This window comes from Podarcis tiliguerta (assembly GCF_965153285.1).
Source record: "Podarcis tiliguerta genome assembly, chromosome: 10".
NCBI classification, from domain to species: Eukaryota; Metazoa; Chordata; class Lepidosauria; order Squamata; family Lacertidae; genus Podarcis; species Podarcis tiliguerta.
In genome coordinates this window covers 9,569,142-9,593,787 of record NC_139543.1, presented here as the reverse complement: position 1 = coordinate 9,593,787, position 24,646 = coordinate 9,569,142, and the positions used below count along the sequence as shown (strand labels likewise).

At 41.5% G+C, this 24,646-nt stretch overlaps 2 protein-coding genes across 9 annotated transcripts in view; one reads left to right on the top strand and one right to left on the bottom strand.

The window, feature by feature from the left end:
* ABCD2 (ATP binding cassette subfamily D member 2) overlaps positions 1-24,646 on the bottom strand; it is an 82,327-nt gene that overhangs the window by 54,684 nt on the left and 2,997 nt on the right. The window contains exon 2 of the mRNA XM_083399643.1: positions 12,231-12,640. The gene's annotated coding sequence lies outside the window, so the exon portion shown is untranslated. The remainder of the gene's footprint in view (positions 1-12,230; positions 12,641-24,646) is intronic.
* On the top strand, positions 614-16,902 carry REDIC1 (regulator of DNA class I crossover intermediates 1). Of its 8 annotated transcripts, none has more exons than XM_083399776.1 (12): positions 614-627; positions 2,548-2,587; positions 3,124-3,259; positions 3,602-3,734; positions 5,190-5,256; positions 5,690-5,823; positions 7,432-7,949; positions 8,892-8,958; positions 10,095-10,155; positions 14,049-14,097; positions 14,972-15,054; positions 15,304-16,902. In XM_083399776.1, the coding sequence occupies exons 2-12, from the start codon at positions 2,558-2,560 to the stop codon at positions 15,766-15,768; spliced, it is 1,743 nt and encodes a 580-aa protein (XP_083255902.1). In that variant the 5' UTR covers positions 614-627; positions 2,548-2,557; the 3' UTR covers positions 15,769-16,902. The 8 variants fall into 8 exon arrangements, with proteins under 8 accessions (XP_083255902.1, XP_083255898.1, XP_083255895.1 ...); XM_083399772.1 differs by lacking the exon at positions 614-627 and adding an exon at positions 643-1,063 and having other exon boundaries at positions 10,098-10,155; positions 15,307-16,902; XM_083399769.1 differs by lacking the exon at positions 614-627 and adding an exon at positions 684-1,063.

Here is a 24,646-nt window from a genome sequence, read left to right as displayed (position 1 = left end):
TCCCGGATTGTTAGATATCCCGTAGACTGTCCCCGGGACAGGTGAGGCTGCTGATCCCTTATTTTCGAGGCTGCTGATCCCTTATTTTCAAATCTGAAAGTTGACAGCTATGCATTATAGCCCTCGGCAGCCTTGAGAAAATAGAGGATCATAGCTCAAAAGACCACAGTAGGGTGACACCAGACTGCTAAATTATTCCTCTACAAATATGATCTGCGGTAGGTTAATTTCATGTCCTCCAACGAAAATAGGGAAATGGAAAATAGTAATGGCAATAGCACCCAACTGAGAGATGTCGGGACTGAGTTCCGGTGAGTTCCAGCTGGAAAAAAGCCCTGATGATGATGAATAATAATAATAATAATAATAATAATAATAATAATAATGTTATTATTTATACCCCAGCCATCTGACTGGGTTGCCCCAGCCACTCTAGAAGGCTTCCAACATATATCAAAACATAATAAAACATTTTTTTAAAAAAAACTTCCCTATACAGGGCTGCCTTCAGATGTCTTCTAAAGTTACTTGTATCTCGCATAACTCCAAATGCTGGGGTGAAAACTGGTGGAGATTCTATATCTTTCACACAGTACAACCCCCCCCCCAGCAACATGTTTAAATCATGTATGGCCATGAACACACATGCAGAGATGAGAGGGGGCGGAACGCAATGTTCTTTGTGGATGTTAAATCGACGGGATGAGAACCTAGGCCATTGTCTAATTCTACCCCAGCTCCTCAAGCCTTTCGATCTGCACCCTTATCTGCCCCCTGCTTTTTTTTAAAAAAAATAATATTTCTGGTTTCTATTCCTTATTTAACTGCTGGAGAAAAGCTGCCTTTGCTCCTTCCGAGAGCTCCAGGGAGGCCTTGACGGTCTCTGAGGGGAAGAGAGACGCAGAGGAGTCCAGCCTTCGTACCACATTCACTCCTGGGGGGCTCATTGCAAGAGCCAGTTGCCTTCCTGCAAGGCCTACCTAGAAGGGTGGTTTTTTATATATAAAATAAATAAATCATCCATTTTCTTGGGAGAGAAAATGAACTGGGTTGGTGGCTCTCGGTGAGTGCAGCCAAAAGGGCCTCATAACTGCTAAGGCAAACAGCTTGCAGCAGAAATGAAGGCCTCTGACCTCAGGCAAAGGTTTTGTGAAAAGAATTGCTGAGAGACAGCTGGGAGCATATTAAGTTCCTCAAATGCAGATTTGCAAATGTAGATTTCCTTAAATCATTATGTTACGCTTCCTCAAATGTAGGTTTAGGTTTCTTTCAGTCGTTGCATTACACTTATTGTGGTTCTGGGGGCTGTAGGGCCACCAAAGCAGGACCACAATAGATAAACAACGAAGCTTTTATTTTTGCAAGGGGAGGGCTTTGAATTTTTGCCTGCTGTTTGGGGAGAAGATGGCAGCCATGTTGGAACTGAGGGGCAAAAGGACAGCATTAAAAGTGCTTTCCAATTAGCGTTGTGTTGGCCAGTTCAAAAAGTTGTACTGTTTATAATTCACAATCGGGCATTTGAGGATGACAGAAGCGGACGTGCCCAAGATGGCAAATTCATTCCGTGACCCAAGTTTTCCAGAACTTCCATCTTTGTGGTCCTAGAACCACACAGGCCTTGACTAAGGCCTAGTTTTCATTCAGGTGATAAAAGCTGCCTCAGGGCTTCACCGCTTCAGGTCAAGGCTCACATGACTGAGGGTGAAGAGAGAGAGAGAGAGAGATAAAGAGTAATATTATTTTTGCTACAGGCATATTCCTGCATTGTCGGGGGTTGGTCTAGATGACCCGCAGGGTCCCTTCCAATTCTTCTGTGATTCTATGTTGAGGCATCTGTATTCTGGGAATGGGAAATCATTACTATTTTCCCCACACTTCAACCATGCGGTAGGCTGCCCTCCGCATATAACTCCACACACCAAGGCACTTTTTTGTTGTAAGAAGACCCCACACTTCTTTATACGTGCATTGGAAAGACTCAAAGTATAAACATGTTTGACTTTCTTATGTTTGGAATGTTTCTCCAAATATACATTCCTTCCGCATCCAAGACTGGATATTGGGAAGAAGACCCTTGTCACGTTGATTTTTCATGTCAGGGATTAAAAAAAAAAAAATTAAGGAGAATTATTGACTCAGATGAGGCTCTAGGATTAGACAAATCCACAGAGGATAAGCAATGGCTATGTTCTGCCTCCACTGTTGGAATGTCAAGTTGTTGGGAATCACAAGTAGGCAGAGCACTGTTGTGCTCAAGTCCTTTGATCAAAATGTAGAATTTAAGGATTTATCTTTATTTTATTTGTTTTCCCTCCAGTGGAGAGAAGTCTATTACTGGCTAGTTGGCTTTAAAACTTTGAATTAACAGGCATTTAAGAACTGAAACATTCAATTGATTAGTGCAGATTAGCTTTAGCTGATGACCTGGTAAACAGAAGAGTATTAAACATGCAGTATGTAAATGTCTCCTAAATGTCTGCAATCGTTTATTATTTCTGTATATTACTAATGTAATTACAAATTCATGTTTCTTTTAAATCTTTCAAGTAAAAGAATCATGCTCACCAAGGAGAAAAGAAAGCAGAAGGTAAGGAGGAATTACACTGAATTAAGAGGCAGGTGCAAATGTGATTTCTGCTTGCCAGAAATCAACAACAGAGAAGAGAGTATTTGCATCATTGAAGTCTGGAAACAGATTAATTTTTCCAGAGAGGTAGATGTGATATTATGAAGCCATTCGCGGGGTTCAAACACTCCAATTTTTCTGCTTGTAGACAGAAATGTCCCGTGATTGGAAATGAGGAATTAAAAACACATGCAAGTCAGCCATTCCCAAATCATGTTTTTTCAGTTCATATTGTCAGTGTCCTTTTCAAGGTTCTACTTTCAGGCTGAATTCTTTCACAACTGCTAACTCTTCTCTTTTGCTGCCAATGGCACTAGCTGTTTTGAGGATCTTGATGGAATGATCGAGGGAAAGTTCCTTTTTTTTTTTTAAGGCAGTTTGTAATTGTTTGCCACCTTGAGCCTTGAGGTGGGATATATGTATGACTAAGGGCCTGTTTCTTTAGCAAGGAAGTGTACATTGTTATGACATTTTTTCTGTCATTCTTAATATAATAGGACTTTTTCGAAAAAGAAAAGCTTAAATCAAAGATGAAGCTGTTGGGAATTTCTCCCCTTAAAAGCTCAGCTGTCAGCTTAGATCTCCTCAATCTGTGTGTTGTTAATCAGATATCTACCAAGAAAGATTGTTCTGGTGAGTTTAACTGCAAACTTAATTGTCGAAGTTTTACCATTAAAAGCATGACCGTAAGAAAAATGTGGCTAAGTTCCCCAACATTCACTCCATCAAATTTACTCCTACTACATCAAATCTGAACCACAACCTTTTTGTGTTCATTGAATGTCTTGCTAACTAAAAATGAAAACAGAATACTGAAAAAGTTGTAACCTACAATGGACATATCAACAATAATGAATACTGTACTGTATAGCACTGTTTAAAAAGTGTTTTGGTCCTGCACTCTTACCAAAACATTGGATGTCCCTCTTTAATTCACTCAAAGGACTGTTAATCTTTTGAGTACTTTCATTACAGAAAATGTTCGAAAAGCAGTTCATGTGGATATTAACAGAGGAGTAAAATTCCCGCTGAGAAGGCACAATGTAGAACTTCCTGAGTCACCCAAACATAGACAGTCCAAACCATACCAAGATGATACTGAGCACAGGTACATCCCAATATAATTTTCTGAATTGTAATATTTTGATTCATTGTATCTGTCCACCTACCGACGTACCTACCTACCTATCATAGACTACATTGGCATGCAGGTGCATCTATGTGAAGAGTTATAGGTTCTAGCTGAAATGAAGACATCCCAGGCAAATGTTTTAATAATCACTGCACATCACAGATTCCTAGCTCTTTTTCTTATATATGCCACAACCTCTCTCACATTAAAGTGAAAATGTAAGTAGCCTATAAGAATGCTATGGAATTTTCTGATCCCTTATGAAAATCAGTAGCCATGAGATGCTACCGTTTCTTTCTGAAGTCAGAGGATCCCAACAAGAGAAGCTGAGAAAAGTTTTAACATTATGAAAGAATGGTGAGGTTGACAGTGGTTGCATACAGCTTGAGCTCCTGCTTTAAACTGATTAATAGATCTTCCTGTTGGTATAAAACTGTGTGAATTTTTTTACATTTAAAAGAGGTATTCCATGTAGAGAGGTGTTTGGAAGCCCTCTTTAGTGCCCCTAGTAAAGCTATTAGGCTCAGAATCAACATTATTTATTCAAATAATAAAACATGACTTATTTATTTGGGCTCTGCATAATAAAGTGACACACCTCATTATCTTTTGCTTGGCTTGGCCTTTTGGTGTTATAATTACTTTCCTTTGCTGGGACATGAAAGTTTATGCCACAATATACAAGTTAGCTTTGACTCAAGGTCCTTGAGGAGACCACAGCCTCCTTTCGCTGCTATACACCTGAAGTTTGTTTCTAAGGCCGTGAGTAGATAGGCATAGGTTTACATTGTAAGAGTTTTAATTTTGCCCGAGTCAGCGTCAAGAAAACCTAAGAATACCAAATGCCCTCTACTTAGTCTGATAAAGATGCAAATCTCAGTACCTCTGAAAATATGCAATTTTTTTCTCAAACAATAACACCTTGGAGGTCCCAGGCCTCAAGGAGGTTAGACTGGCCTCGATCAGAGCCAGGGCCTTTTCAGCTCTGGCCCCGGCCTGGTGGAACGCTCTGTTGCAAGAGACCAGGGCCCTGCGGGATTTGAAATCTTTCCACAAAGCCTGCAAGACGGAGCTGTTCCGCCAGGTCTTTGACTGGGGTCCAGTCTGACCCCTTCTTCTTTTTTTTATAAGACCCTGTATGCAAGTGTCCTCCCTAACCCTTTCCACTGGCTCATATAAGACGAGCACAAACATTTGGGCCTAGTGAGTACTCAGTACTCCCAACCCCTATAGTTATAATCCGTGGGTTGCCATCTGATTTTATTCTGTTCCTGATTTTAAGCTGTATTTTAATCAATTGTTTGATTTATGTTTTTAATGTATCATATAATTTGATGTTAGCTGCCCTGAGCCTGGTCCTGGCCAGGGAGGACAGGGTATAAATAAAATAAACTATTATTATTATTAAAAAAAATTCCCCTGTCATAATAGGATACAACAGGAGGTATTAGAAAACAGAAGAAAATATCTATCAGAAAAGCAGAACATTCAGTCCCAGGTAAGCTATGCTTATACCATGCCTACCAAGCTTTTTATATTACACTCAGTTGAGTCACTGTTGGCTCCATGCTAGTTACAGCATAATATTTTGCATCCACCAAATGGCTCTTGCTACAATTCCTGTGAGATCTTGAGATCTTGTACAATAAAAATTTATGCCCTAGTGGTTTACATTTATTGCATAGTTTTGTTTAATAGTTGTCTTTCCCAAAATAGGGCTGGTGGTGGCATATAAACCCATAATCATCAAAATACTATTTAAAAATAAGATTCATAAGCATAAGTAAATCAGTGTATGCTAGTAGAAAGTCTCAAGGTTCATTTGATTGTCTATCAGGGAAAAAAACAGATTTCCCAGGGTTTTAGAAGTTAAGCAAGTGTCCAAGAACATACTGCATCTGCTACAAAGTGTTCTTATAATCTGTTGACAGTGCCTACAGTCTTCTCAGCCAGCAAATTCTATGTGTGAAGAACCTTGGTTTTCAAAGGCTGCCTGCAGACAAAGGAATTTCAGTAACCCAGATGTAGACACAGCTTCTGGTCTATATTTCCAGCAATTGAATAGGTAGGGACAGGCTTTATATTGAAAATAAAATATAATGCAGAGTGAATTTTTATCCGCTTAAAAATATAATGGCTTCTGAAGTGCATAATTATATTACTTTTTGGTTTTTTTGCATCTTGAATATAAAACTTGTGCTAAGATATTACTGTACTGGGTTTCCCAGGCTTTTTGTTTTTCATATACAGAGAATTCAGTTCTTTGTTGTTTTGAGAATTCAGATTCTAGAGTTGTTTTCACAACATATATTGTGGTATTGCTGGAGCTTTGTGCAGACATTGGAGACTAGGCATGGTGAGCATATCAGAATCACGTTTCCCCTCACACACAACTCCAGTCCTAGCAGCACATGATGGATTTGCAGAGGGGCCTAAGCTCATAGAGCCCATTGCCTGCAGGGTGCAGCTGCCCAATCTATACATTCTAATTTTGTCATGTACAGATTGCATGGCTGGGGCCTTGACATTTTTGACTACAAACTTAAGCCCATATGCAAAAGAATGGTTCAAAATAAGATCATTACAACATGAGTGGGTAGGCACATCAGATAAGCAACCATTATGATCCCTGCACTGTGCATATCAAACATCTACATGACGCTTCGGTTTAATGTAAATAGTCTTCTTCTGCCAGTTCTTGCATTAACCACTGTGCTTAATTTATGAATTAGCTTATGACGAAAGAGGATCAGAACGCTCTAATAAATTACATAAAGAGAACAGGGAACAAAGCCAAATGGACTATTGAAATGACAATTATTAGCTTCTTTTGTCTCATTAAACCATGCTTGCACAAAGAGGATCGTAGACAACTGTGGCTCTCAGCAAACACACGGCCTATTTTTAACAATACATTTAAAATGTATTGTTAAGTATGGCATGGTAGTATTCTGAGAGCCATTATGGATCTGAACATGCTTTCAGAATTCTATCGCAGTATACATGATAGCCCATTAGGTGTTGCATATTGCTAACATCTTTCCCTGTGCTTTTCATGCAAAAGTCCTTTATGCTTCTCCTCTTGCTACTGACAAGTTTACTGCAGTGGAGCTGCAGTGACATACAGTGGTTGAACGAGTTAGTCACAACTGCTTAAAATAAGATGTTTCATACGATGCTGAAAAAGACTAAAACAAGGTCCCAGTTTCTCTTCATAATTGAGATGTAACATGCTTAAAGTATTCGGAATTCTAAGAAATTGGGTACTGTATTTTTTGCTCTATAAGACGCACCAGACCACAAGAAGCACCTCGTTTTTGGAGGAGGAAAACAAGGGGGGGGGGGAATCTGAATCCCAGAAGCCAGAACAGCAAGAGGGATCGCTGAGCAGCGAAACCAGCGATCCCTCTTGCTGTACTGGCTTCTGGGATAGCTGCGCAGCCTGCATTCGCTCCATAAGACGCACACACATTTCCCCTTACTTTTTAGGAAGGAAAAAGTGAGTCTTATAGAGCAAAAAATACAGTAATTTCAGAGAGAAAGAGAGATTGAGATCATATTGAAGAGAAGAACATGCATGTTTATACTAGTAATATAATATGTCAGCAGATTATATGTTGCTTAGCTGTTTAAATGCTCCCCTTTTCATTTCCCCCACCCCATCCCCACAAAGTCCAGACTATAGTAACCCGCTTGGCAAGTCTCCCAAGGTCAGTGATGACACAAATTTCAGAAGCCATCGCAATGAAGAGCCATTGTTTGGGTTTGTGAATAACATATTAGAGGCTACCCCTGGCGAAAGCTCTGGACCCATTGCAGCTTTCTTTGAAGAGGAGAAACAACAGTTTCCAACTGCTCCGTCTTCCGATTCCAGCCTTTCTTTTGGTAACAAAAGCATCATCGACCAGCTGTTTACGGATTCAGCTCATGCAAACGAAATATCCAGAATGCCTAGTCCTTACGATATGGAAGAAATGCACCAGATGTCAAGTGGTGCTCACAGGTGCCCTGCTGAAAGAGACCTCAGAGGCATTTTCACAGCTCCAGAGCAGATTTTCTTCCCAAACAGCCAGAGCTTAAATGCAAGTACCCAGGAGTCCATTAATCAGCCAAGAGATTACAGTATTCAAGAACGAAAGCCTGTAATGTTTTCTGAACAGCAAGAGAATGCTAAAAACTTTGGAAATACGGGTAAATGTCTGTGATGGAAGAAGTGGGTAAAGACAGTGTAGAGGCCTTCTCATATTTAAGGAGCCCAATAATACAATTAGCAAAATGTCCTTTTGTTAATATAAGTGCTTCATATGAGGGTCTATATGAAGACCCTTTTTCCACCTTTGCCGCATCAAGCAGTTGGTCCCTTACCTTTCCCGCCCCGACCTGGCCATAGTGATCCACGCGACGGTCATCTCCAGGCTTGACTACTGTAATTCGCTCTACGCGGGGCTGCCCTTGAAGCTGTCCCAGAAACTCCAGCGGGTGCAGAATGCTGCAGCGAGGCTCCTCACGGGGTCTCTGCCATGGGAGCATATTCACCCAGTGCTTTTCAAGCTGCACTGGCTCCCGGTGGAGTACAGGATCAGATTCAAGATGCTGCTTTTGACCTTTAAAGCCCTTCACGGCCTAGGACCCTCGTACCTACAAGACCTCCTCTCCCGGTATGCCCCACGGAGAGCCTCAAGGTCCATAAATAACAACACCCTATTGGTCCCAGGCCCTGAGGAAGTTAGATTGGCTTCAACCAGAGCCAGGGCCTTTTCAACTCTGGCTCCCGCCTGGTGGAACGCTCTGCCTCATGAGACCAGGGCCCTGCAGGATCTGATTTCTTTCCGCAGGGCCTGTAAGACAGAGTTGTTCCGCCTGGCCTTTGGCTTGGAGCCAATTTGATTCCCTCGCCCTTTCTTTCTTTTTTCTTTTCCTTCTCCTCCTGCAATGAGGCTACCTTTTAATATTTTAATGTTTCAATATTTTAATGTTGTTTTTAAGTTGTAATCATTCAATTTGTTTTTATTATTGCTTGTAAGCCACTCTGAGTCTGGCCTTGGCTGGGGAGGGCGGGGTATAAATAAAAATTATTATTATTATTATTATGGACGTATCTGAAGTTATATTTTATAACTTTTTTATTTTCAGTGGGATTTGAAAGCCAAAAGAGAAATATCAAGGTAGCAGACAGCATGCAAAATCGCTTAGAGAAAAGGTAAGGCTTTGAAGCTGTCAGGGAACTGCCATTGGCTCAGGGGGGAGAGGGGAAAAGCCGGATGGATTACAGAGAGCAGCTCCTCCTCAGCGGAGGAGAGTAACCACGCCGCCAGTGGAGAGGAGCTTCAGGGCTCGGAGGAGGCGAGGCGGTGCCAGGACACCTTGCCTGGGCAAAGCGGGGAGGAGAGAGGTCCTCCGTTACCCACGCCCTCCTTGCGCAGTAAGCTTTCGCGCCGAGAGCGGAGGCGCAGATTGGGCGTCAAGAAACTACTTTGCTGGGGAAGGTTTAAGGACCGCCCACTCACGGATTCTGCCAGTGAATGAGCCAGCCACGGGAGAGTGGCGCTCTGGACAGATAAAGTTTATTTTGGCATCAAAAGCAAGGCTTCACAGCCGAGCAGGGAGGCATTGGTTGGTTACCCCTGCCAAAGTCATCGCCTGAGGTAAAGGGTATGATCCATGATAGCAGTTAATTAGTGATAGCATTTGTTCAGCAAAGCATCCTAGATGTTTGTGTACTTACTGCAGTTTCTCAAAGTAAGTCATTGTGCAGTTGCCCTAAGGCCTAAGAGTTTTAAATTGATCTGAATGACAAAAGGACATACCAGCATATCACACCAAAGGTTAGGCTGGTGTTTGTGTTACATCAGAAGATCCCATGCTATCACTCCATTTCAGGATACCTCACACTCCTTCCCCAACTTTGTTTCATAACAAAAATGGTTGTGTTGGGAAATACAGCAATACCTGTTGAATGTTTAGCAGTTACTACTGAGCAATGAAACCTACTGCCTACTGCATGCAATTATTATGGAACAAAGATCAAGGCTGAGCATATGACTTATTTTAGAATTACAGTCTTTGGCCCCATTAGGCTAATGTTTTATATGATAATGCATCTTATTCCTCTGACTTCTACTGTTACAGTGTGGCATAGAACAGGCGCTTTCAGATCAGGGTCCTAGTGTTAGATCTCCATTATTCAAAAGGGTATAAACTATTCAGTTAACACTAGAAATAGTTAAATATAGCTACCATAACATACCAAAACACCACTAGCAATGTTAGTTTTAGTTTGGTGATCAGGGACTGAAACTGCAATGGATGTGACTCCCCTCTCCCGATATTTTGCAGCAGGAAGGCTGGATGGGCAGAACATAATCTGAGTAACTTGCAGATATTTGGACTTGAACAGGTAAAAGCTCTGTATGATTTGCATTGTGTGTAAAGGGAAGAAGCTCGAGTAGAATATGGCATGTTTTCAACGCTACTTATGATCTGAACATAGAATTATTTTATGCTGTGTGCCCTCTGGTGCTGAAACCTGGCATCTTGAGCACTTTTCTCATTATATGAGGAAAGGAAGACTCTTCCAATGAGCTTAGGTTGGGTTCTTGACTATTCCTTAATTGTCTGAATATTGGTTGGTGGGGTACACCAAATTGCAAGCAAAATTCTTTAGGGGTATGTTTTGAAGAGTAGATTTTCAAAAATGCTCCAGGTTAGCAGTACTACTTAGAGGAGCACGACTCACATTTGTTTCAAACACTGCATTTCATGCCACTGTACTGAGAGTATGTGCAAACAGACACACCATGATGCGAACTAAACTGGGAATCAGAATTGATTGTGGGTAGAGCTGAGGAGAATGCAATAAAGAAAGCAGGGACAAAGTGGTGGAACATTACAGCTGAGAATGTAGATAGCAATATAGGTAGCAGGCAAGCAGGTAGATACTACGGAACTCCAGGACAGGATAGCATCATGCAGGTTGTTTCCCCGCCCCCTAACCTGACATCCACCATGCCTCTGTGGGCATGGTGAAATGAACACAGTGACATGTGTTTTCTTAAAGACACATGGACAGAGTAACTCGCTGTAGGGTTTCCATTTTTGTTGGAAACAACCCACATTCGTTGTCACATCTAGATCAGCCTATAGAATCAGCCCTTAAGAATTTGGTGGGAGCAAAAGGCTGAGGAGTGAAAAAGAGAGATCAGTATTTCTTATGCTGGGATAGCTCACTCAGTAGAGCATGAGACTCTTAATCTCACGGTCATGGGTTTGGGCTTCACGTTGGGCAAAATATTCTTGCATTGCAGGGGTTGGATTTGATGGCCCCATGGGCACTTCCAACAATATGATTCCATGGCAGCTCTTTGCTCCTTCTTTTCTAGCTCTGCTATAATGTCAAAACAATTATTAAAGTTAGTATAATTCGAAATTAGTATGACAAATGCCTTTATTATTATAGGTAGCTTTTACTTGGGTTACCTTGGAGTGGAATTTTGAATTTTTTCAAGTATAAAATTGACAGCCCTTTCTATAGATTACCTGATATGGCAAGCATCAAGACCTTGACATTTTAGTTGTTTTCTCAAACTCAGTATGACAAAATGTTAGGTTCTGTATAGAGAATGGCATTAGTATGTTGGCAACTGACTTGTTTTTGAGAGTATGATTCAGCTGTTAAGGGGGAGTTAATTATGAAGTGGGAAACTATTACTAACCCAAAGAGGACTGGCTAATTGCCACTCATCACTCCTGTGGAAAGTGGGCAAATTCCCAAGGATTTATATCAGATATGAAGGTTGTGATGAGGAGAAACAGTATTTGATTTTCCTGAAGTGTTTTATTAATTAATTTGTCTGTTTTATTTATTCATTAAATCTATATCCCATCCTTCCTCCCAAAGGGGCCCATACTTTCTAGGTCATCTTTCAGGGTTACCCCTTCTAAGGCAGCTTCCAACATATTGAAACAAAGCACATTACAACAACAAAAGCATAGCGTAAAACACCATACGGCTCATCTCAAATGTGTGTGACAAGAAAGAGCCTATGTGCTGCACACGATACACTCAAGTGTTACCCTTGCCTATCAGTTCAGCGCTTATTTCTCTTGTGTGTGTGTGATAAGGGAAAAGCTGAAATATTAGAGACTGTTCTCATTCTGCAGTGGACCACTTGCCTGCCATTCCCCCAAACTGTTCTCAACAAATCTGAGGGCCACACCCCTAGAGTACATATGGAGAAAAGAGCTAGATCACTGTAGAAGCAGAACTTGGGAAGATCAAATCAACTTGGTTCAGGCAGTGGAGGTGCACAGATGAAGGGCGAGATGATTCTCCTAATCATACTCTCCATTTTTAATAGCATCAGATGTTGAATAAACTCATTTGTCTCATCTGGTGGTGAAAAGATAACTTACCCGGTTCAGACCAGGACAGAGGAACGGCCTAGAATGATGGAGATGCAGGAGAAAACTCACCAGACCTGCCAATGGCAGCACTCAATAGGATGGGGGAACAAACTCCTGCAAAGGAGAGCCTCACTTTCCCCATTTCATTTCAGCAAGCTGTGTTTGTGCATGAACGAGAAGCTATAGTGCTTTTGTCTCAGGGTGCAATCTGGGGGATGCCTATAGTCCAGCCCTCTACAAACAGTAGTTGTAGCAATAACAATGAAGCACAAGACTCCCCATCTGCAGCTTCAGGTGCGGGAAGGTCCTTAGGTCAACTTGGCTTGATAGGTGTTGCCTTTAACTCTTCCTTCCCACCAGACTTAGCAATAGCAGAAATTGTGAAGCCTATGAAGAAAGTGTAGGAGGCCTGGTTGCTTCTACTGAATGACCTCTTCTATGTAGAGTCAGTGTTGTGCAGCAGTCTCGTGAGTGAATATCTACACCTTGTCAAGGTGCATTTGACAAGGTGCCCCATGATATTCTTGTAAAGAAGCTGGTAAAATGCGGTCTTGACTATGCTACCACTCAGTGGATTTGTAACTGGCTGACTGACCGGACCCAAAGGGAGAAGAGTGACTAGTGGGGTGCCACAGGGTTCTGTCTTGGGCCTGGTCTTATTCAACATCTTTATCAACGACTTGGATGATGGACTCAAGGGCATCCTGATCAAATTTGCAGATGACACCAAACTGGGAGGGGTGGCTAACACCCCAGAGGACAGGATCACACTTCAAAACGACCTTGACAGATTAGAGAACTGGGCAAAAACAAACAAGATGAATTTTAACAGGGAGAAATGTAAAGTATTGCACTTGGGCAAAAAAAATGAGAGGCACAAATACAAGATGGGTGACACCTGGCTTGAGAGCAGTACATGTGAAAAGGATCTAGGAGTCTTGGTTGACCACAAACTTGACATGAGCCAACAGTGTGACGCGGCAGCTAAAAATGCCAATGCAATTCTGGGCTGCATCAATAGGAGTATAGCATCTAGATCAAGGGAAGTAATAGTGCCACTGTATTCTGCTCTGGTCAGACCTCATCTGGAGTACTGTGTCCAGTTCTGGGCACCACAGTTCAAGAAGGACACTGACAAGCTGGAACGTGTCCAGAGGAGGGCAACCAAAATGGTCAAAGGCCTGGAAACGATGCCTTATGAGGAACGGCTAAGGGAGCTGGGCATGTTTAGCCTGGAGAAGAGGAGGTTAAGGGGTGATATGATAGCCATGTTCAAATATATAAAAGGATGTCACATAGAGGAGGGAGAAAGGTGCTCCAGAGAAGCGGACACGGAGCAATGGATCCAAACTACAAGAAAGAAGATTCCACCTAAACATTAGGAAGAACTTCCTGACAGTAAGAGCTGTTCGGCAGTGGAATTTGCTGCCAAGGAGTGTGGTGGAGTCTCCTTCTTTGGAGGTCTTTAAGCAGAGGCTTGACAACCATATGTCAGGAGTGCTCTGATGGTGTTTCCTGCTTGGCAGGGGGTTGGACTCGATGGCCCTTGTGGTCTCTTCCAACTCTATGATTCTATGATTCTAAGTCATTTAGCAAAGGTCCAGTGGCCTAGTTGCTATGAAGACAGATAATGACCTAGTAATCTTTCTTTATGTAAAAGGCAAGTTATGTCTATTTTCCTGGGTTAACTTCGAAGCTCATCGTTTGAGATCATGGTAGAAATAGGAGAATGTGAGCTGCTTAGTGCAATATTATTGGAATGACTGGTCCACAATTTGTGGGATTTGCCTTAAATAGAATTGAGGAACTCAAAGTAAAATGTACAGTAAATGAAGTTAGTCTAATATCATCTTTTTTAAAAAAAACAACAACAACAACCCGAGAAAGGAAGCCTGCAATTACTATGATCAGCACTCAAAACATGGAAAACAAAAAGGTTAGTACTAATTTCAAATTCCTTAGTTTTCTTAATGGTCAAGAAGAACAGAACACATGTTCTTTAAGTCTGAGTATCTCACCTAATGAGTTCTTATGTAGCTTTAACTCTTCTCAAATAGATAAACCACTGTTGATGGACCTGTTGATGGCATTCTACCATTGTACTGTGGAGAGTGTATTAACTTATGGTCTGTGTGTGTGGTTTGGGAGCTGCATGGCCAGGGGAAAAATAATGCTGTCCAGGGTTGTAAAGACTGCAGAGAGAATAATTGGGTGCACTCTTCCCACCTTAGATCAAATCTATGCTGTCAGGTGCCATAAGAAATATGCAGAGATAGTGCAGGATAGTACACACCCCGGAAATGATCTCTTTCAGCTTCTGCCTTCTGGAAGAAGGTATAGGGTTATAAATACCAGGACTAGCCACCTGAGAAACAGTTTCTACGCAAATGCAATTCTGGTTCTAAACGCAGCATAAGAAGTCTCTATAGTATATTGTATTTTAAAATGGGGTTTCAGAGTTTTTAGGGGTTTTTGAATGTTTTATGTAGATTTTCAATTTCATTGTTCTGTATGGGACAATGACAATAAAGATATCGTATAAACCACTGGGTGGAACAAGCCTATGAGGGTGAGGAGGGAGAATCTGCGGTGGAAGATATCACCCAGTCCAAAGCCATATGGGGCTCTTGACAGCAGAGCAAAATAAGTGTCCTTTAATTTCCTCCTTCCCACTGTCCCTTGCCACTTAGTCATTTTCATCTTTTAAAAAATGTTTCCCTCCCATTGGTTCTAAAACATGGGGAAATTCGACAACATTCTTTTAGAAAAGTTTGTTAGTGCTTAAAATTTTGAGATATATATTGTTTCAGATGAAGAATCTCAGCTAAGCAACCAGTCACCTAGTTATTCTCCAAACCGAACAGAGAGCTATGCCACTACTACATCTGCTGAGGTAAAGCGAGGCAAATATTGCCATAACTGAGTTTACACAAGCTTATCCAAGTGTCTGGGAATAAGCAGGGGTGCCAATGCTTTTTTTAATTTATTTTGGTTTTTTACCCCAGTACAATGTATATATTTATGAGCAGGGTTGAATGCAGCAGGTCACATAAACACCAAAAACCATTCCTATATGACATTAACTATAATGGTGATTCCCTGGACCCAGACGTGCAGAATTAAACTGCCAATTCTGTTTCAACAGTCTGAAGAGGAAGAGCAGGATGGAAGAGCATTGTCTTACTTTGAGAACTCTTTTGCAAGAAATGATGGCAATCCACTTCCAGTTTCAGGAAATCAAAAGCTGCAGTGCAGTTGCCAGTCAATGGCCATGTATTCCATTTTCCTCGACAAGAAAACAACTGGCATTCACCCCCAGGCAAAACCAGCCAGGCCGCTGAAGAAAGATATGCTGCACAGAGCTCAAACACACAGATCGTGTGAAAATAAACATGCTAGTTTCAAGGCGCAGCTCAACGCTTGGTCGCAAACAGAGACACGTGCTGAAGAAATAGAAAAATCTGACGCAGCCGTGCAATGCGATATAATGCAGGCTTGCAGCTGTAATAACGTGCCATCATCCTCTGTCCATAGTGCTGAAATCACCACTTCCGCCAGCAAGGTAGAGACCACTGGAGGGCAGAACATTCCTGCAGATGAAAGCTGAAGCGCTGCTCTGAGAAGCACCCATTCGTTGAGAGTTAAGAGTTTGTCTCTTGAAACAGTACATGGCAAAATAAACTTAGGCATTCTGGATTACAGTAATAAAGGGGAGGCGTGTGATTAAATAAAAAAGTCATATCAAATCAATCTATATGCTTATTAGCTGTTTAATAAATATGGGAGTTTTGACCGATTTATTCTTTTTAAAGAATGTGGACACACATATTTGTCCTGCTCAGACACAGTTAAATCCCTTGGCCATGATCAAACATAGGGTTAAATGTACACTACAGTAATTGTAACAGGCTTAAGCATGGTTAATTTAGTGTTAATTAACACTAGCCAGTTTAAATATGGTGTGTTGCGTTGGGTGGCGACCTCTTTTGTACAGCTGTTTGCTCCCCCCCCCCAAAAAAATTCAGTATATCCTTCTGTAGTATACACAACTGATAAGAACATATTATGGTAAAAGAAATGTCTGTCTGTTTTCATTCTGCCTTTTTCTTCTCGAAGGCAATGGACCAATTCAGAGGTAACAAGTTGCTTGGACAAACCATGGTTTGTTGGTAGATGAACAAGCCTGAACAAGCCCTCCTCTACCCTATCCCTCAACCTCCTCCATGTGTGCTCAGCTGCAGAAAAAACTTACAGGTTTCTTAAACCATATTTGCCTGTGATCTCCAAACTGGAGAACTGCGGTTTAAGCACTGACTACAACCAGAATTAGTTTGCAGTGCTGGTTGGGGGGCAGCACTTAAAACACAGTTTCTGGGTTTATATTCAAAAACTGTGGTTTATAAAACTGGGTTTCCTCTGCAGCTGACTGTGCAAAAGGAAGAGGAATGGAAAGGGACAGGATAGGGCAAGCTTGTTGCTTCTTCATGTGCCAAGAAACGGATGGCTTGGAAAAGGCCCCTTACATCTGAATAGGATCGTGGAAAAGGGAGTCTTTATATAGAACCAATTGTTTCCACCTCTGTTGTCAACACACAAAATACTCTTTTCATTATCTGCATTAGAAATTGCTGAACAGGAACATTGTGCAATTATAACTGTTGACCAAAGTTACTTCATTGTAATCTGCTATTGCATAAACATTATAAATGGTAGTATATAAAATAAAAAACATATTCCAAAACATCATTTCTCAGCCGTTTAACTTAATTTAACCACTACCGGCTTTTACTTTGTTTGGATGTTTTTCTTGAGTCTGAAAGGTTGACATTTACTCTTATTTTATTCAGTAGCTATGTGATCTGCAATCTGAAATAAAATTGTTTTCTTTTACTCTCTGTTCTTTGAAACATAACTCTGCTAAGACACCCAAATCCTCTATTGGCTGTTGACTGTATTCCTTGCTTCAGCACGGCCACATCAGTGTCAGTCAGCCCTGACAAGCTGTGGCTGAACAGAACCTCCACTTTTATTTTAAACTCTGGCCTTCTGATTACTTCCCACGATCCCATTTTGTTAGGAAATGTTTTGGGTCAGAAGAGAGACATTAACTGTGGTTCTTTCAGTACTGAAAGAAAGGCAGGGATTATCTGAAGGTTAATATGCTGTGCCTTTTTCCTTCTCAGTGAGCATTGTTGAAAGATTTGCTGACCCTGCTTCAGGAGACGTTGTCATGTAAAAGGTTTGTGCGTGTGTGTTCTCTGGCATTCAAACTGTGTTTTAAAGCACCAGAAGCAGATCCACACATAAAATAACAACAGTAACAACAATTTTCCTTGACAGGCAACACACAAACCAGTAGACGTTGGCCAAGTAGGTATTTCTACTGCAGGACACTCCAAGGTGCTATAATTCCTACATAACTGAAAACTGAAAGAGCTTCTTTTAGAATCTATAGCAACCTGCTGGCAGAGGAAGAATCCAGAAGAAGGACACAAGACTCTTTTCTTTACTTGGTCCTTTCCATCTTCTGCAGGCAAGATTTAAGTGTCCATTCTGGGCTTACCAGTCTCATCAGTCTTAGTAACTAAACTGCCTTGCACTCAACATTTTTGGGAAAGGCAATATATACAAACAGATTAGCAGAACTAGCACACATTGTTGTTGTTGTTTAGTCGTTTAGTCGTGTCCGACTCTTCATGACCCCCTGGACCAGAGGACGCCAGGCACTTCTGTCTTCCACTGCCTCCCGCAGTTTGGTCAAACTCATGTTGGTAGCTTCGAGAACACTGTCCAACCATCTCGCCCTCTGTTGTCCCCTTCTCCTTGTGCCCTCCATCTTTCCAAACATCAGGGTCTTTTCCAGGGAGTCTTCTCTTCTCATGAGGTGGCCAAAGTATTGGAGCCTCAGCTTCAGGATCTGTCCTTCCAGTGAGCACTCAGGGCTGATTTCCTTCAGAATGGTTAGGTTTGATCTTCTTGCAGCCCATGGGACTCTCAAGAGTCTCCTCCAGCACCATAATTCAAAAGCATCAATTCTTCAGCGATCAGCTTTCTTTATGGTCCAGCTCTCACTTCCATACATCACTACTGGGAAAACCATAGCTTTAACTATAGAGACCTTTGTTGGCAAGGTGATGTCTCTGCTTTTTAAGATGCTGTTTAGCACACATACAGCACCAATATTTCAACCTGTTCAAATGTCCTTTATGTAATAAAAATCAATTCAATAAACACATTTCAGCAAAGCAAGCAAAAAGAAGAGTATCAATTATACATCAGAAGAGTATATATTATATATAAACTGGGATGTATGTGATAACTCTAATTACTGAATTTAAGAATACTGTTTCCAAAATTTGTGAGCTGAAAGTCTTTCCTTTTACTAATAAACGTGCAACATTTCTGTTGTTGCCCATTTGCTGAGCTTACATGGACAAAGCCATCTCTTCAAATACAAAACTAAGGAGTGGTTTGCACTGCCTCTCTTGTCTGAGCAACCAGCAGCCTTATAATCAAGGGATTCAAGTTCCTTGTTGGAATACTTGTTTGGCTGGAGTGCCGCAAGGAAAAGGTGGGGTTTTCCGGTCCAAATGCACAGTATGGGAGCAAAGATATTCTAAGCTAGCATTTCTCAAAGTCACTGTGCCTTTGGACGGTGAATGATAAGTAAGAACCAGAAAATGAAGTGTTTCCCATCCTGTAAGTGCAATGTGAGAAGCTGTACCTGCCCTTCACGGCCTAGGACCTTCGTACCTACGGGACCGCCTCTCCCGGTATGCCCCATGGAGAGTCTCAAGGTCCATAAATAGCAACACTCTAGAGGTCCCAGACCCTAAGGAAGTTAGATTAGCTTCAATCAGAGCCAGGGCCTTTTCCACACTGGCTCCGGCCTGGTGGAACGCTCTGCCTCTTGAGACCAGGGCCCTGCAGGATCTGATTTCTTTCCGCAGGGCCTGTAAGACAGAGTTGTTCCACCTGGCCTTTGGCTTGGAGCCAATTTTATTCCCTCCCCCTCTTTCTTTTTCCTTTCTCCTCCTGTGATGAGGCTGCATCTTAATGTTGTATTATAATCTTGTTTTTAAGTTGTATTCATTCAACTTCTTCTTCTTCTTCTTCTTCTTCTTCTTCTTCTTCTTCTTCTTCTTCTCTACCTGCCATGCAAATGTTACAGAATACAAGGTAATCTATGGTAGTACTAGCTGAAGCTGCATAAAACAAATGCAGGAAGAGGAAAGCCTTTTTAGATCTATTGGCTGTGTATGTTTGTGCAGTCTCTGAATTCACCTCGGGGCACTGCGACATGGATTCACTGCTGTTGCTCATCCATTCTCTTCTCAGCCTCGACATAAATCAAAACACATTTTCATCAGGGCACAGTCCCCACATAGCTAAGTCATTTCAAGACTGCTTTGGCACTTCATCACGGAAAATATTTAGGAATGCACCCCCTTAAAGAGACAGCTGGTTTTCAGTGCACCACTGCAAAACAGTTAACAGCTTCCCCCACAGGCTCAGTCCCAAAATACCATTTCCATTGAACATCTCACTTGGTTGAAGGAGGGCACATAGAATATGCCCTTATAAATCACACTACCTATATTTTATAATGTATTTTAATATAATCTATGGTGCATCAATCGCTACCTACTTAGATCTTTTCACTCTGTTGGAGTGCATGCTAAAAGAACTTGAAAACTTAACGTGTAAATCATTCGAAATCCAATTTCAAAAGGCCCCATAGATGAAGATTAGTAAACATTCTACGCTGTATTTGTCTCACCCTTGTGGGATTTAAAGGCTGGAAGATAAGTTCAGCGCAGAGTAACTTTCACATGAGAAACCTTTCAAGCATAGTTCTAATTAGCACAGCTGATTTCTGATAGGAGATCATGCATCTTCATTGACCCTATGTATATATATATGCTCCTACTTTAGTCAGCGCTAAGCTATCAAGCTGGTTATATATGGGCAAGGCTAAGGCTCAAGGAAATCCTAATCACATGATCTCATTTGCATTTTGGCTGTACTATTGTAGTCATGGTTACCAGGAGCCAGAGCAAGTTTCTTAATGTGGAGGAGCATACCTGCCAAGCTGGCTTTCTTGTCATAGAAATGAATTTATCAACTAGGCACCATGACCAAGCATGGAAATTCCATATGCAGGGTAACAGCTGTTTGGCCCAGCGTAAGGATACTTCACAAGAATAAATGTTTCCTTTTAGAAACCTGTGATCCTAGGCTTGTTTGTGCTGTTTGTAGTTTCAATTAGGTACGTGTTCTCTGAATTCTGCACTGCAAGGTTTTAATGGAAAAACTCTTTTCATCGTTCTTCAGCTGCTTATATCTCACTATGATTTTTTTTTAAAAAATATTTATTTGGTTTTTCAAATTAGAATTTTACATTCACATATCCAACATACAACATAAAGACAAGATTCCAAAGAATCTCTTGGACTTCCCTCCTCCCCTTTGTGGGTCCTATTATTAATCATTTCCTCCTGCATCTTTTATAATAACCCAAATCTTTTACATCTCCATTATATCCAAAATTCACCATTAAACCACAAGTGTTAGTCCAATCCTACTAATGATTTTAACTGTTTACCATGGTTTTTAAGGTAAATTATAAATTTTCCCTATTCCTTATTTAAATTTCGGTCTTCCTTTTTTTTAATAATTTTTTTATTGTTAAAATAATTCATCATTGATACACATATATTACAAATATACAAGCATACAAACATACATTTCATACAATCCTTAAAAGTATTCAAACATACACTCAATCCCACAAATGATTCCTTTTCCCATCACCATCCACCACCCCTCACCCCACCTTTGTGTTAGACTTCCAATCTACTCAATTGCAATTTCTTTCCACTTCTATTACTTTCTTTCACACACCTTCAGCCGAATTTTATACTTCTTTTTCTATTACACATTGTTATCCATCTTATTTAGTATTTCAATATTTGAAATGGAACTTGTTTATTCTAATAGGAGTTCTGATTTTTCAATATGGTTTTGCAAGTATCTTTTAAACTCCTTCCAGTCCCTGTCTATCTTCTCTTTCAAGATCCTTCCAATTTCTCCCATTGTTTTGGATATATTGTGGTACTCCAATAATTTGGCAAGCCAAAATTCCGGTCATTTTTGCCATTTTGGCATAATCCATCCACTTAATCTGCTATTCCCCTTCATGGATCACTGCCTTGCCGTGGCGAAGGGGCTTGAAGAACTCAGAGAAGCTATGAACTATGCCGAGCAGGGCACCCAAGATGAACAGGTCATAGTGGAGAGTTTGGACCAAACGTGATCCACCTGGAGCAGGAACCGGCAAGCCACTCCAGTATCCCTGCCAAGAAAACTCCATGGACAAAGACAACAGGCATATAAAAGATATGACGCTGGAAGATGAGCCCCTCAGGTCGGAAGGCGTCCAACATGCTACTGGGGAAGAGCGGAGGACAAGTACAAGTAGATCCAGAGCTGATGAAGCGGCTGGGCCAAAGCCGAAAGGACGCTCAGTTGCGGATATGCATGGAAGCGAAAGGAAAGTCCAATGCTGTAAAGAAAAATATTGCATAGGAACCTGGAATGTAAGAACCATGAACCTGGGTAAGTTGGACGTGGTCAAAAATGAGATGGCAAGTTTAAACATTGACATCCTGGGCATCAGTGAACTAAAATGGACGGGAATGGGCGAATTCAGTTCAGATGACTATCATATCTACTACTGTGGGCAAGAAACCCGTAAAAGAAATGGAGTGGCCCTCATAGTCAACAAAAGAGTGGCGAAAGCTGTACTGGGATGCAATCTAAAAAATGATAGAATGATCTCGATACGAATCCAAGGCAGACCTTTTAACATCACAGTAATCCAAGTTTATGCACCAACTACTGGTGCTGAAGAAACTGAAATTGACCAATTCTATGAAGACTTACAACACCTTATAGAAGTGACACCAAAGAAGGATGTTCTCCTCATTATAGGGGATTGGAATGCTAAAGTAGGGAATCAAGAGATAAAAGGAACAACTGGCAAATTTGGTCTTGGAATTCAAAACGAAGCAGGGCAAAGGCTAATAGAGTTCTGTCAAGAGAACAAGCTGGTCATCACAAACACTCTTTTCCAACAACACAAGAGACGACTCTACACATGGACATCACCAGATGGGCAGCATCGAAATCAGATTGATTATATTCTCTGCAGCCAAAGATGGAGAAGCTCTATACAGTCAGCAAAAACAAGACCTGGAGCTGACTGTGGCTCAGATCATCAGCTTCTTATAGCAAAATTCAAGCTTAAACTGAAGAAAGTAGGAAAAACCACTGGGCCGGTAAGATACAATCTAAACCAAATCCCTTATGAATACACAGTGGAAGTGAGGAACAGGTTTAAGGATTTAGAATTGCTGGACAGAGTGCCTGAAGAACTATGGATGGAGGCTCGAAACATTATACAGGAGGCAGCAACGAAAACCATCCCAATGAAAAGGAAATGCAAGAAAGCAAAGTGGCTGTCCAATGAGGCCTTACAAATAGCGGAGGAGAGAAGGCAAGCAAAATGCGAGGGAGATAGAGAAAGATACAGGAAATTGAATGCAGAATTCCAAAAAATAGCAAGGAAAGACAAGAAGGCCTTCTTAAATGAGCAATGCAAAGAAATAGAGGAAAACAACAGAATGGGAAGAACCAGAGATCTGTTCAAGAAAATTGGAGATATGAAAGGAACATTTCGTTCAAAGATTACCATAATAAAGGACAAAAGTGGTAAGGACCTAACAGAAGCAGAAGACATCAAGAAGAGGTGGCAAGAATACACAGAGGAACTATACCAGAAAGATATGGATGTCTCGTACACCCCAGGTAGTGTGGTTGCTGACCTTGAGCCAGACATCCTGGAGAGTGAAGTCAAATGGGCCTTAGAAAGCATTGCAAATAACAAGGCCAGTGGAAGTGATGGTATTCCAGCTGAACTATTTAAAATTTTAAAAGATGATGCTGTTAAGGTGCTACACTCAATATGCCAGCAAGTTTGGAAAACTCAGCAGTGGCCAGAAGATTGGAGAAGGTCAGTCTACATCCCAATCCCAAAGAAGGGCAGTGCAAAAGAATGCTCCAACTACCACACAATTGCACTCATTTCACATGCTAGCAAGGTTATGCTTAAAATTCTTCAAGGAAGGCTCAAGCAGTATGTGGACCGAGAACTCCCAGAAGTGCAAGCTGGATTTAGAAGAGGCAGGGGAACCAGAGACCAAATTGCAAACATGCGCTGGATTATGGAGAAAGCTAGAGAGTTCCAGAAAGACATCTACTTCTGCTTCATTGACTATGCAAAAGCCTTTGACTGTGTCGATCACAGCAAACTATGGCAAGTTCTTAAAGAAATGGGAGTGCCTGATCACCTCATCTGTCTCCTGAGAAATCTCTATGTGGGACAAGAAGCTACAGTTAGAACTGGATATGGAACAACTGATTGGTTCAAAATTGGGAAAGGAGTACGACAAGGCTGTATATTGTCTCCCTGCTTATTTAACTTATATGCAGAATTCATCATGCGAAAGGCTGGGCTGGATGAATCCCTAGCCGGAATTAAGATTGCTGGAAGAAATATCAACAACCTCAGATATGCAGATGACACAACCTTGATGGCAGAAAGTGAGGAGGAATTAAAAAACCTTTTATTGAGGGTGAAAGAGGAGAGCACAAAATATGGTCTGAAGCTCAACATCAAAAAAACGAAGATCATGGCCACTGGTCCCATCACCTCCTGGCAAATAGAAGGGGAGGAAATGGAGGCAGTGAGAGATTTTACTTTCTTGGGCTCCATGATCACTGCAGATGGTGACAGCAGCCACGAAATTAAGAGACGCCTGCTTCTTGGGAGGAAAGCAATGGCAAACCTAGATAGCATTTTAAAAAGTAGAGACATCACCTTGCCAACAAAGGTCCGTATAGTAAAAGCTATGGTCTTCCCAGTAGTGATGTATGGAAGTGAGAGCTGGACCATAAAGAAGGCTGATCGCCGAAGAATTGACGCTTTTGAATTATGGTGCTGGAGGAGACTCTTGAGAGTCCCATGGACTGCAAGAAGATCAAACGCATCCATTCTTAAGGAAATCAGCCCTGAGTGCTCACTGGAAGGACAGATCGTGAAGCTGAGGCTCCAATACTTTGGCCACCTCATGAGAAGAGAAGACTCACTGGAAAAGACCCTGATGTTGGGAAAGATGGAGGGCACAAGGAGAAGAGGACGACAGAGGACGAGATGGTTAGACAGTGTTCTCGAAGCTACAAACATGAATCTGACCAAACTGCGGGTGGCAGTGGAAGACAGAAGTGCCTGGCGTGCTCTGGTCCATGGGGTCACGAAGAGTCGGACACGACTGAACGACTAAACAACAACAACAACAATCTGCTATTCTTCTCTGGTCACGGCTTTGTACTCTTTCCATCTCTTGGCCAATAACATCTGCACA